At 46.6% G+C, this 15,076-nt stretch overlaps 1 protein-coding gene across 1 annotated transcript in view; it reads left to right on the forward strand.

Moving 5' to 3' along the window:
* PLAA (phospholipase A2 activating protein) overlaps positions 1 to 15,076 on the forward strand; it is a 164,024-nt gene that overhangs the window by 93,185 nt on the left and 55,763 nt on the right. Inside the window, exon 9 of the mRNA XM_085641332.1 lies at positions 12,923 to 13,142. Within this exon, the coding sequence (XP_085497458.1) occupies positions 12,923 to 13,142 (220 nt within the window). The remainder of the gene's footprint in view (positions 1 to 12,922; positions 13,143 to 15,076) is intronic.

Here is a 15,076-nt window from a genome sequence, read left to right on the forward strand (position 1 = left end):
AGGGAGATGCCTCAGGACCCTGCTATGCCAGACGCAATAAAGGCATCGCTAACAAGAATAAGGGGCGTGGTATTCCCAGCGACACCGATCAGACCAAGATCTCGAGAAAGAGAATCCCGAAGTCACTCTTGAGCACCAAGAAGGCGATCCAGGTCTCCCTCCCGCAGAAGAGAGTCGACCAGATCAGAGAAGAGGCGCCGTAGAACCCCTTCTACCTCCCCTTCTTCCAGATCATCCAAAAGGGATTATTCACCGACACTCTCGGAGACGCCACCCTCTCTGGTATCTCCGGTAGATGATATTTCTACGTTTCAGGAAGTGTTGTGTAGAGGAGCTACAAAATTAAATATCCCTATGCCGGTTCAGGAGACCACTTCATCCATAATCTTTGAAACTCTTCATGAACGCACAGTGTCACGCCCGTTATTGCCATTAGTCCCCGGTTTGTTACAACCGGTAATGGATATCTTTCTCACACCAGCAACCACCAAAACGGCGCCGGCGAGAATTCTAAAAAAAGTACCGTCCAGCTCCGGAGGATCCTCTATTCCTTAAATCAGATCCTCCACCGGACTCTGTCATCACCGCCGCTGCCAGGAAGACACATGCAGTAGCTGGGTCTTCAACGGTACCACCAGATAAGGACAGTAAGACACAAGACTCCTGGGGGAGGAAAGTTTGCGGCTCAGCATCCTCAAGCATAAAGGTGGCGAGTGCCTCGGTGCTTCTGGGGCGCTATGATAGGTCATTATGGGACTCTCTGCAGAGGTTCATTGACAAAGTTCCATCAGAGGACAGACGGGACTTTGAAGAGATTTTGCATGAGGGGAGTCTGGTTTCTAACCAGATCATAAGTGCAGCGGCGGACGGGGCAACACTGGCAGCGCATGAATATGCACATGGAGTCACAGCCAGAAGATCATCCTGGCTTAGATTGACGGCCTTGAAACCGGAAGCGCAGGCAAGAATTTTAAATCTGCCTTTCTCCGGTAGTTCTCTTTTTGGCTCCCATGCAGACGAAGAAATGGCCCGTATGAAGGCAGAGCTGGAGACCATGAAAGCTGTCGGGCTTGAAAAGAGAAAAGAGTTTCGACGCCGCAAGGGAAATGACAGGCGCAGTTACCAACAGAGGGTTCAAACCCCTCATTGGCAAAAGAACCAGGACCAGCAAGGTCAAAAGAAACAGCAATACCAGTCCCGCAAGCCATCCAGGGGACGGGGTAACAACAGGCAGTCTAATGCTGGAAACAAAGCTCCGGGGAAGCAATGAGAAGCCGCTTCCTCCGATGCTGTCCACCGCTCCGGTGGGAGGAAGTGTTGCACATCATCTTCCAGAGTGGCAGTCCATCACAAAGGACCAGTGGGTACTGAATATACTGCGTCATGGGTACTCGCTTCGTTTCAGAAGTCACCCCCCATCGATTCCTCCTGTCAATTCATCCCAGCATCTAAAGCACCTCAGAGAAGAGGTAGCGACGCTTCTACTCAAATCTGCAATAGAGAAAGTGCCCATAAACCAAAGAGGAAAGGGAGTTTACTCCAGATACTTTCTCATCCAAAAGAGGAGTGTGAAGGTAGAGTTCAGACCCATTTTAGACCTACGGATACTAAACAAACACATAAGAAAGGAAAAATTTCGCATGCTGGCGCTCCACCAATGGCGTATGCACTTAAGGCGCATGGGAGCATGTGTTTGTTCCAAATATTATGGGCTGCGCGAGGAAAAGAGGCTCACTCCGGCGTCAGCAAATCCTTTACGTACTTAATTAGCAAGGTTGTGCAGCATATCAATGGGGCCTTACGGAGATGGGTATCTTCGATAATCAATTTACCTATATAAAGAAAATAATTAAAGAGGGCAATTGCGGCTGGGAATGGGCGCTCTACATTACAAGGGAGAAACAATGTGGCAGAAATCTCACTTACATGTACAGGAGCGCATTAGTCATCCTGAATGCGAAGAGCGGAGCTACCTTCCCGCTTCTCTGGTGGACGTGCTGAGTGTGAAGGGCTGAGGCAGTGTGTTCTGTCAATTAAAACCGGCTGCCGGAGAACTTGTGCAGCGATTTTAATTAGCCTCGGGGTATTTACGATTAGCTACAACTAATTAGCTACGGCTGGGCCAAGCAGCGAGCTGTGGGTTATTAACCCAATCGGAGCCTCGCAGAGTCAAGTGAATGCAAGGGCCATAGAGCAGGCGTGAAAGATAACAAGCATTGGCCACGCGACGCAGGAAGCTTGTAATAAGAGAACCAGAGTCCGATTCAGAAACACGCTAGTGATGCGCGCGGGAGCAGGAAAAAGTGATCACGCTTGAAGGGTGCCGCAAGCAATATAAATAAAAAAAAAAAAAAACACCCTAGTGATGCGTGCGCAGCAGGAAAAAGTGAAAGTGATCGCGCTGGAAGGGAGGCAGATGGCGGCTGCGCGTGGGACGCTCGCGTGAACGCAAGCTGCAGGCCAGCAAAAGCCTCTGGTAGCACCTTGAAAACCCTAATACTAAATGTCTCGCAGAGCAGCGGATGCGCTGGCTCAGGCGAGACCAAAAAATAATTAAAAACACCATATAAAATATGACAAACAAAGAAACAAACACAGGCATACTGTGGTAATACCAACAGTATATAATTCATATTATCAAAACCAGGTTTCAAGCTATACGTGTCGCATATAACGAAACATATAGACCCACCAAGACAAACACACATACCGTTTAGTGTAACCTAACATTAAAAGCAGGACAATGTCAATCAACCAAATGTGCCCTCTCCTTAGTAGAGTATCTCATGAAACCCAAGATAGAATGTAGGACATAGGAGGCAAAGAATGAAAGTAATTCTAAAACACAGAATATATACATGCTAAAAACACTATAAGGTCTTTTATTAGAAATATACCCGAAAAATAGACCAATGTGTGCATACCACAGATAGTAGTGATTATAGTTTGAAACAAAGTACTCCCTTCATAAAGCTCAAGGAAAGTATACACACACACACAAATAAAAGAGGGGGCCCAGAGTCGAACAGATACCCATGGCAGGGCATATCATAATACCCACCATCCGCGAAGCCCAGTAATGCAATGGGCAGACGTATCTAAGACCAGACGTGATTTGTCAGCAGTGATATGCGACTAAGCGGCGAAACGAATGAGTCACTCTGTATACCAAGGAAAAGAGTTGCAAAAAAGATCCTAAGTCTCCTCATTATGGATGCATATAAAGATTCAATTTACAAAAAGCAAAGCGGGGTAGTCAGAAAGTACTCACTTGGAGCAATTGTAGGCACCCTAATCTTTCTAGTGACCGTAGGGTTGGTGTGCGACCCACCTAAAATTATCAGTACGCTGGGTCCCACGCAATTAATGGCAGTCCAGGGTGGACAATCGCGACCACTCAGCACCTTCAAGAAAGAAGGTTACAGGAACATTACCTAAGATTTCCTATTATGTGAGAATGCCACAAAGAACTTGTCACCCTGGGTGTAACAGTATTTGCATTAAACAATATTGTCACGGAAAATAAGGGGCTTTCTGTGTCCGGTCGTATTTATACACAACAACCGATGGTGTTTGAGTAAAAACATGAAGGGGAAGAATCAGAAAAAATACCCTCCACTATAACAACACTAAGTATTCTGAATTACCCTCCATCTCCATCTCTGCAACGACAAGAATAGCTACATTCCATCAATTGGCCATAGTGTTATTATTATGTTGTATCACAAAGGGCCTAAGCCCAAATAGCAAGGGGGATGTATTTTAAACATCACCAAGATTATAACTCTTCAATGGATTTGCTTAAAAAAAAATAGGCTCCAATAAGTGAAATCACATTTAATCTACAAACAGTTAATCTCTCGCGATTAATCCACATAGTGATAAGAATGTCACCCGTTAAGTCACTTTGCAATCGATTTGCTCAGTTAATAGGCTCAAAGATGGGTACGATAACTACAAATCATATCTAATCTACAAATGGTTCCTCACATGAAGCTCACAAGGGATAATACCGCCCGTACGATATTCAGTTCTAACTCGATTGCAGTGTGGGAATGGCAGGACCAGAAGTGTACAAATGCTCACCTTGATGCGTGCTGCACAACTAAGTCAAAAAACAATCCTCCTGGTCAGTGTTCCAAGAGGGAAGACCCATAAGCTTCAAGCCGGTCCTTTTTAAAGCCGGTTCAGCCGGCAAACACGGAACACCTGTAAGGGGGGGGTGTGTTCCAAACCCAAAGGGCGATCAATTACCGCATGGTGCCACAATGGTCGCCATCTTGGAATGGTCACTGTTATCATAGACCCGGCAATGTTATAAACATACCGGATGTATTGCACAGCCCGGCATTCAACCAGAGAAAGAGTAATTATACTTGCCAGCACTGCAATCCCATGCTGGAATATTAACATTATCCGCATTTCAAAAGAGTATAAAAAACTGTACAATCATATTAAAAATTTGAAATGCCCATGCAATACGCGGAGACAACGTTAAGCGGCTTAACAATTATGTCCTGACTAACTTGGAGGAAACATTCACACACTCAAGGAAGTACGAGAAACACCTGTCGGAAGGGTATGTCCCAACATGATGGGAACTACTATGTGAGACAGTATGCCACAGTGGCCGCCATATTGAACGGGTGGCTGCCTAGATGAGCAAGAAAGGCTAATTGCGCACGAGAAAGGAAGTACGTTCTAGTATCTGCATCTAGCAAATTAGTAGCTCAATGAGGGAGGAAGTGGACATCCTTGAGGTATAAGACCTCACTAGAATGTGACGCATAAGGTGGTGTGTGTTATGACACAGAAATAGTAGAAAGAGAAGGTAAAAACCAGAAATGTTGGTAAAAAGAACAAGATGTCTTAGGGACCTGGTCGTTGTCCCCCATATGTATACACACATTGCCAATCCATGGAGATATTACAATGACTATACACAGACAAACCAGGGAGCAAAATTGTGAATAACGAAAGACAGTTGAAAATTAACACAGAAACATATTCAATGGTAAACAGTCATAGGATTCCAGTTCAATCATTCTCCAGGAAAATGTCCCTGGATTATACTTGTACAAAACAGACTCCAACTTATACATATCAAGTTGCTACATAGATTATACCGCTCACCACTACAGCTATATCTTATGGATTTTAGGGCAGACACTCGCTGCAAGCAGTGTTCAGCGCCGCAGGCCTCCTTTCTCTATTTGGCCTAGAATTGTCCCTCAATAGCGAACTTCTGGGGTGAAGTACACCGCATCATACACCTCATTACAGGTCATTCATTTGCATTGACGCCATTAACATGTCTGATGGGGTATGTTAGGGATATTCCGCCTGAGTGTTGGCGTCTCGCAGCAGTGTTCCTGCTACTAGCCATACGCCAAATAGCCATGTATTGGAGTGGGAGACTCGCTCTGATGGGCGAGGCTTGGCTGTGAGATGCCATTTACTTCCAGGAGCAACCGGCTAATTATTGGGACCTAATTCCACCCACTTCCTGCCCAGTGATCATTTGGGAGCTCTTTCTATCTTACTTACGTGCTCAAGACCCCTCTTGTCCTCATTCACTTAGGGTGGTGGCCATACTGAGCACTGCCGCATCTCTGATCATAGCCTCTAGTGCTTCGGCTATCCCACAGGCCTCTCCCGGTAACTGCATGCTCCCTCGCCCATTTGGTGTCTGCTTGGTGGCACAGTTTGTAATATCACATCTATCATGTCAAATATCGTAATAGTGATGTGTATACTGTGTACCTATTTCCCTCTATATCTGTGATAACGTGTATCGTAATGGTGACACAGTACATCTCTATCTGTACTGATGTCTGTCTGTTTGTTCTATAAACTTAATAAAGAGGGGGGAAAAAATATATATATATATATCTGTTTATGGAGATTATAGTTTTATGGAATCTGTTTCTGTAATTCTGTGCCTAAGGAAACCGTAGATTAAGCTATTGTTTTGAGTATATGCAGAAGGTCCACACTGTGATTCATGCTGCTTTGTCATGCTCTTAAACCTATATATGAAACTCTCTACTGGGAGGCTCTCCTTGTATTCAAACATTGTTCTCACCGATAGTCGCATACCATTCCTCCTGTACCCTCTGCTTCCTCCCAATCCCATATGGTCACATTCACAGATGTGCCAAAATAAACCACCATCCTTGAGGAGATATTTTGTTGGAGCATAATTTAAATATGTTATGTAGTTTTATATTGAAGGCCTCATGAGTTTTTATAGAATGTTAAAAACAAAGTGGAGAGAAGCTTCAAGGACAGACTGTGTTGGGTTGACTCTCAAATTTCGAAATGTTACTCCAAACATTAGTTTATTCCTGCTTCCCTACAGCTAGTGCTAAATCCATGGATTATGAGATGATTTTTCTATTTTACTTGTCAGCAGAGTCCCCAGATGGACTACTTTTTTATATTTTCTGCAAGGGTTAGTTTTAAGATTCACATTGAGGCAGTGACCAGTACACTGAGGCCATATTTTAAAAACATTTGTCTGATTTTATTGTGGTATTGAATGTTTTCATTCTCTTGTAGTTATTTCTTCATGATATTCGTACATTTGTATGGATGTGCATGGATTAAGAAAAACAGCTGAATGTTTTAGTAACTGCTGCAATCTTATTTCTATTAGCAATAAGCAGAACTCTAAACTGAAAGCTCCAATCCACCTAAAACTCTACTGGGCAGTGATTGCATCTGAGCTATATCCGAAACACTTGTGGCGTGACATATAGAAGGAATACACTTGTGCTCCTTGGTTTCACATTATTAGTATTGCTAAGCAGTTGATATAGTTTTGTCAGTCTTTAAGTGAAGAAGCTTAAGATTTAGGATAAAGAGTTACTCTGGAAGGTGCAAATTATGAGTTAAATCCTTGCAAGTAAAACAGCTTGTTTGTGCTACAAAATGAGTCTCATCAAGCTAGGTAATCTCAGTATCTGTGTAGCCTTTTTATGTAGTGAAACAAAATGAGGTACACCCGCCCCGTGGCCCCTCCCCTCCAGTGCGACCAGCCCAAGCCAGTTCCCCTTCCTGCTCGCGCCTCCCAGCTGTCCCTCCTCCCCAACCCCTACTTAATGGCTGCCGTGCGCTGCGGGCACGCCGCTGGTGTTTCGCTGACGTGCCAAAGGCAAGCCCGTCTACGCGCGACCACGACCAGCGCCAGGAACCCTGGACCTCCGCGCCGCCATCGCTACAACCCAGCTGCACTCCACGCACTCAACCCAGGCTGCAACAACAACTACAAGCTAGCATCACCACCCCACACCCACGTACCATTCAGCTGTCACCGCTGCCGGCACACCTGCAGCACTGCCAGGAACACAGACCCAGCATAACCTGCCCGCAAGAACACAACCGAACCGAAGACCCTGCAATGCATCCTCCTCAATGTCCGATCACTCCACAAACACGCCACCAGAATCTGGGACCTCCTCGACCGCACCAACCCAGACGTAGCATTCTTCACCGAAACCTGGTCCAATACCACCTCTGGCTCGGACATCGCCATAGCCCAAGGATACAAGATCTCCCAGAAGGACCGCCCCAACCGCCCGGGAGGAGGAATCGCCATCGTCCACAAATCCACCCTCCAGTTGAGCACACTCCCAGACGAGCCCACAGGCCGGATGGAACACCTACACTTTTAGATACAGGCCAGCCCTACCACCACCCTCTGCGGAACTCTCATCTACCGACCCCGCGGACCTTTCACCAACTCCATCTCGGACATAATCTCCCCGCAAGCCATTGCATCCACCAACTACACCCTGCTGGGAGACCTCAACTTCCACCTCGACAACCAGCTAGACCCCAGAACCACATCCCTCCTGGACAACCTCCACAACATTGGACTCCGCCAGATCTTCACAACAGGAAACTCCATCACTTTCATCCACACCACCGAACTCCCGTGGACGGGCCACATATGCATCTACTTCACCTTCAGAACAGCCACCATCCACAGGCACCAGCACCTGCTCCCACAAAGAAGCTGGATGAAAATCACCGACGACCAGCTCACCTCCTCACTTGGTAATTCCACCCAACCACCGCGGAAGACGACCCCAACACCGCAGCCCGACCTTTGCACAGATGGATCGCCGACAGCGGCAACACCATAGCCCCCCTCAAGAAGAACAACACACACGCCAAGAAAGCCAGATGGTTTACCGCGAGTCCAGACGCACATGCTGCCACCTCAAAAAGGCCTGGAGGAACTCCAAATCCACAGAAGCCCACAACAACTTCAGAGCCGCCACCAATGCCCACCACCGACTCATCAGAAATTTGAGAAAAACAGCGATGAAAGACAGAATCTCCACACATGCACACAACAACAAAGAACTCTTCAGCATCATCAAGGAGTTCGCCCCAACCCACCAGCCAGTAATGACATTCTTACCTCACAAGACCTCTGCAACAAACTCAGCACCTTCTTCCACTTAAAAATCAAGAACATTTACGACCACTTTGACAAAGACAACCAACACACTGAAAACTCACCAGCCACCTCCAGACACCCTGAAGCCAATAATTGACAGCTGTACAGCCCTCACCACCTAAGACACACTGAAGACGATGAAGTCCATCCACTGCGGGTTCCCCACGGACCCCTGCCCCCACCACATCTTCAACAGAGCCGCCGACACCATCGCACCCATGCTTCCTCACACCATCAACCGCTCCCTGGCGAACTGGAAACACGCCGAGATCAACCCCCTCCTGAAGAAGCCCTTGGCGCACCCCACCAACCTCAAACTACAAACCCATCTCCCTGCTCCCGTTCCCAGCGAAAGTAATCGAGAAAGCCATCAACAGCCAAATCGCCACCGTCATCGAAAAGCACAACATCCTCAACTCCTCCCAATCCGGCTTCAGAAAAATCCACAGCACAGAAACCGCCCTCCTTGTTGCAACAGACTACATCCGCTCCCTACTGGACAGAGGAGAAACAGTAGCCCTCAACCTCCTCGACACGGTCTCCCACTGCATCCTAATACGCCGACTCCACAATGCAGGGATCCGGGACAAGGCCCTCGACTGGATCCACTCTTTCCTCTCCGGCAGAACACAGCGGGTCAGACTCCCTCCCTTCCTCTCGGAACCTACACCAACCACCTGCGGAGTCCCCCAGGGGTCCTCCCTCAGACCCACGCTCTTCAACGGCTACATGGCTCTGCTCGCCCCCATCATCCGAACCCACAGACTCAACATTGTTTCATACGCAGACGACAGCCAACTCATCCTCTACCTATCCAACGCAGCCAAACACAACTTTCAAGAAGGCATGGAAGCTGTCGCCAAATGGATGAAAAGCAGCTGCTTGCAACTTAACACTGACAAAACAGAGGTACTCCTCATGGGCCCACACCCCGACACCTGGAACGACAACTAGTGGCCCCCCCACCCTCAGAAGCCCCCACGGACCACGCACGCAACCTTGGAATCATCCTGGACTCAGAGCTCAAAATGGACTGCCAGATCAACTCTGTTGCATCCTCCTTCCACACCCTCCGCCTCCTACGCAAGACATTCAAATGGATCCCCCTCGAGCACAGAAAGACAGTCACTCACGCCCTCGTCACCAGCAGACTCGCCTACGGCAACGCACTCTACGCCAGAATAAACAAAAACCTCACCCGCAAGCTACAAAACATCCAGACTGGTCCTCAACCTGCCAAGACACTGCCATATCTCCCAGCACCTGAGCACACTCCACTGGCTCCCCATCGAGGCTAGAATCACCTTCAAGATTCTCACCCACGCACACAAAGCCCTCCACAACACCGGACCAGCATACCTGAACAGCCGACTCGAATTCCACGCACTCCAAAGGACCCTACGATCAGCCAAGCTCTCCTACGCCGTGGTCCCCCGCGCCAGAAAGAACAGATCGGGGGCCGCTCCTTCTCCTTCCTCGCGGCCAGAGCCTGGAACGCCCTACCGCTCCAACTCAGACAGACCACATCACTCCCCGTCTTCACGAGAAAACTCAAAACTTGGCTCTTCGACAGACCCTCTCCTTGATGAACTGGAACCTGCACCTCCCCTCCTCCCCAGCGCCTTGAGACCCTTACTGGTGAGTAGTTGCGCTTAACAAACACATGATTGATTGGCACTATGTAGAAAGTTCAGACGACCCTTATTGACTTACAAGGCTTAAATTAATAATCCCAAATGCTCTTTTGTGGTAGTGTGGGTCAGCAGTTAACAGAGGGTAGTGTTAAGCATTTGTTGAACACCTAGTCAATAAATGAGGCACACTCGAGACCAATTTAGAAAAATAATAGGTATTTTTATATATGTTTTAACACTAGGAACTTAATAATTGGGTAAGAACTTTTCAAGATATCAGTTTTTACAGGTAAGTAAAAATGGCACACAAATGCCTTGTACACTGTAGTGCTTTCCTATGACGAAAGAAACATATACTGCAAACAGGTACTTACAATTGTATTTCGGGGTTACCCTTTAGGACTTCAGGTGCTAGGGGACCAAGGTCCAAACCACTAGCAGTTCAGGTTTTCCTGCCTTGTGGTGTGTAGGTGCAGAGGTGAAGGATCGGTTGGTACCCTTGCACGCTATACCGTAGGAAAAGGGGGGTCACCTAGAAACAGGCTGCAGAGGGAGAATTGGGGACAAGTCCAGGAGCTCACATCGGGGGGGTGAGGGCTCAGTTCATGAGGGTCTTGGTAGCAGAGGGTTTTGGTTGGCTGTTCCTGTCCGTACTAGGCACTCCAAGTTCTCAGTCAGACCTGCAGAGAGGGACAGAACAGAACAGCTGGGCCACCCTCTGTGCTGGCCTTTGCAATGCTGATGTCCCTTATCGGCTGGTGGGGTCTTTGCGGGGTTGGAGTCCTGATTGTACTTTAAACAAGCTTTGGTTGCTGCAAGGGGTCCTGTAACCTGGGTGTTGGTGCAGGGGGGTACTGGGTGGTTATGGCATCTTCACACTTGGTGGGGAGACGGATCTGACCTCCTTGAGCACAGTGACTTCTCCTGGGCGACTGCTGTGTTGATGGACCCCATGGTCAGTAGAACATTGAACCAGACGTTGTGTTGGTGCCTGCAGATTGCAGGGAAGTGGCTCCTTCGCTTCAAGGGAGATGCTGATGGCACGGCAAAGTGCTGGTGGCCCTCAAGGGTTTTGGAAGATGAACAGCTGCAAGATGTGTTGGGTTGTCTGGACAGGAGCAGGCAGAGTTTGGCACCTTAGTCCACCGGTGGTCCACAGTTCTCACTTCTTCAGCTCTTCTTTGTCCTTCTTCTTTTGTCAGGTAAATCTGAGTTATTGGTGTTGGGGATGGCACCTAAATAATGAATTTAGGTGCATTAAGGGGAGTGAAGGATATTAGCAAATGGGCTGCTTACCCTTCGTGGCATGGTCACTACATCCCCTATATTTCCACTTTCTGTGAGGAGTGTGCATAACCATGTCCCTGAGTTCCTAATTCCACCAAAATCAAGATGATGGAACCCTTCTTTCATGGGGCACATCAGGCATCCCGCTTTAGGGGTGTGACTGGCCTGGTAGTGCAACACGCCTCTTTGCATAGCTAATTTCCTGCCTGTCCGGATGCCAAATGGGCCTCGGGGCAGGGGGTGGCTTCTCTCAAGTCTGTGGGAAGCCAGGATCACATAAAGGTGGCAGGGGCTTTGAAGCCCCTGGCCTTGATATGCTAAATCACTAGTCACCCTGCTGGAGGACATGTGAACACATTCCTCCGAAGCAGGAAGGTCTGTGGTGTAAGGCTGGACAGTACTAGTTGGTCAGCATACTAAGAGGCTGGTAGGTTTTCAGGGGGCACCTATAAGATGCCCTCTGGGTGCATGTTTTAATAAATCCACTACAGGCATCAGTATGGATATATTAAGACATGGTGTTTGATACCAAACGCCATAAGTTTCAGTGAAGCTATCATGTAGCTGGGGAACTCGTAATGACCTTTGCCCTGTACATGTACTTCAGATGGCCTCCCTGTTCACTTATACTATCTAGCAATTGAACTAGACAGCATAGGGGCAAGTCTACTCATGAAGATATGCCCTCACATGTAATATAATACACCATGCCTTAGGGCTACAAGGCCTGCTGTAGGGGTGACTTGCATATATTCATGCTGTGATTTTGGCAAGGCACATTGAGTGTGCCATGTCGTGTTTTCGCTCATGGTTTGCACCATGACACACAGTCTGCAATGGCAGCCTGCATGCAATTTGTGTGGGTCCCTTATGGTGGCAGAAGACATGCTGCAGCCCTTAGTGATCGTCTTTAGTACCCATGCCCTAGGTACCAAAGGTACTATTTACTAGGGACTTACAGAGGTGCTAAAGTCCATGCCAGTTCGGTTACAATTAAACTTCACTTGTTTTAGGGGAAAAGAGCACTGGCACTGAGGTCTGGTTAGCAGGCCTCAGTGCCCTGTCAGAGTTGAAAACCAGCATCTAGTAATCAAAACGTGGGGGGGACGACTGTAACAAAATTCCAGCTTCTTACAACTGTTGGCAAGTTATATAAATAACCATCATTTTTAATATATCTTTGTAAATAAGTGTTTCTCCCAATACCATATTCCCGCCTTCACTCTGCATCAGTTTTGACTTCTACTTATTAGTCTATCTACATTTCTTAATTTGTAACTAAAGGTTTGCAGATGACTAACATTGGTGTAATCCTAGGGAGGGACACATACTAACTGGCAGTCACCCATTTTAAAAAGGTAGATTGTAGTTTGTATTTTGGCTGTTAAGGGAAGCAAGACCGCAGACAGTCAACCAAGGGTAAAGATTTTAATACAGGTTTGTAGCCTTCTCTTGCCAGTTCCAGGTCTTTGCCGTAATTTTTACAGTGATAACAATAATTTAATGATCTTGTTTCTTTGCTTTTTTTCAGGAGTATGACTACGTCTTTTCCATTGATGTCAATGAGAGTGGGCCTTCATTTAAGCTGCCATACAATAAAAGTGATGACCCCTGGTTAGTCGCGTACAATTTCCTCCAGAAGAATGACCTCAACCCCATGTTTTTGGATCAGGTGGCCAAGTTTATCATAGACAACACAGTTGGACAAACTGATACACAAACAGACACAACATTTGCCGACCCCTTCACAGGTAAGGGACTTCATTATGATGCCAGCTGGCTTGTTTGGCTTGGAAACATGTTACATTGCACTGTTGCTGTCATTCAGTTTATCACGTTGGCTAACTAATTTTGCTCTCATTGGGGATGATAGGGAAATTACTTATAATATCCAATTAAATGAAAGATATGTGGTCCAGTGATGTAGTTCAGGATCACAGCTTTATTCTTCAGATAGGATCCAAGTTATGTCTCATGCTATGCTTCTTACAATGCCATGCAATGCCCCACCAGGAGCAGCCTCCTTGCTGCTCAGCCCTTCCACACCAACTGATTCCTTCTTCCCACTCAAACACTCTCAACATTCTGATGACATCACATAGACTGAGCAGCAAGGCAAAGGCAGCAACAGAGAGGATGCATTAATCACTTACTAGATTATAACACACCCCCCCTCATCAAAATTGTAAAAATATAAGCATGCAAGATCAATGTACATACATGCAATAGGACTAATTATAAATAAAATGTGCGGTGGTGGAAATACACACATACAAAAGTCAACGAGCTTCAAGAATAACACAAAGCTTCAAGACGTAACACTAAGGGGTAATTTTGCAAACCCTAACAGGATGATACAAATACTTCAACCAAAACAAGAGTAAATCCAGAGAAACTAAAAAGTATTCTCTTCTTCCCAAACAAGGGTAAATCCAGAGAAGCTAAAGAGCATTCTCATCTTTCCAAAACAAAGGTAAATCCAGAGAAACTAAAAAGGAAATAGTCGCACAGTCCAACACCTCACACGAGGAAACAAGCAATTCAGAGGGTAAAACCAAACCAGCAAATCAGAGAAGCTACTCAAAAGGTAGACCTCTCATGTGCGCACCTGTAACGCACAATCCAACACCTCACACGAGGTAACAACCAATTCAGAGGGTATACACTAACATGATTCACATACCTTACAAGGAAGGACTCCTAGCTAGGCGAGGGGCCGAGAGGAACTCTATGAGGGAGTACACCCTCGTCACTATAAGTACTCCCGTGGTTGACCAGTCCGCAAACAATAGGTGTAGCTGACTAAAACAAAATAGAACGATGGTATACCCTGTCTGAAGTGTGTAACACCACATAAGTGTGGGGAAGGAAGCAAGTCCTTTTGTTATTATTTTCCCTCACACACCCTAGTGGTATCATGCTTCATCATCGGGACACCCGACGCCTAAAAGTCAGGGTGGGCTCAACCATTATTTCAGGGAGCACTTATTGATATGATATTTGGCCAGGGGGTTAAAGATTAAAAATCGGTGTTAGACCCCAGTTTCCCTTTATTCTTGGGTCTGGCACTGATAGTAAAAACAAAAATAGAGGGTTTCCAGGGATATTATGGTCCTAGGACCCTATTGCCAACATGTTTCTGTCCTTGTTGCCCCATAAAGGGTGCACAGAATTTCTTCAGGGCGTGCGCCCCCTGGAGGATTAAGAAAGTACAAGGGATATTCCTTACACTACTATGCAGTAAGGGCAGATAGTTGCTCCTTATTATAAATCTAACGATTGTTGATGTAATCACTCCATCTGTGAAAAGCAGGAGAAAAGACAAACAACGTATATAGCGCGTTATATCCTGCTTAGCAATGAAACACAACAAACCTATGTGTATACCTTTGTTTTTTCACATCATCATACGTGAAACACAAATAGAATGTGCGCGTGATTAGAGCGTAACCCATCGTATATGTGACACATTATCGTAGTGTGTGAATACATGGGTGGCGGTAATTTACCGCATACGAATTTCATATACTCTTTGGTGCGTGATTTGTAGACATCAGTCTTCCCAGTCGGTCTTACAAACATATAGACACAAGATTAAAACAAATCTATCGATATAATTGGAGGCTGGGAGGCATTCACAAACGCCCTACGTAACAGCTATGGAGCTACAAAGGGCAACCCTCCA

Source organism: Triturus cristatus, chromosome 2_2 (assembly GCF_964204655.1).
Source record: "Triturus cristatus chromosome 2_2, aTriCri1.1, whole genome shotgun sequence".
NCBI lineage: Eukaryota > Metazoa > Chordata > Amphibia > Caudata > Salamandridae > Triturus > Triturus cristatus.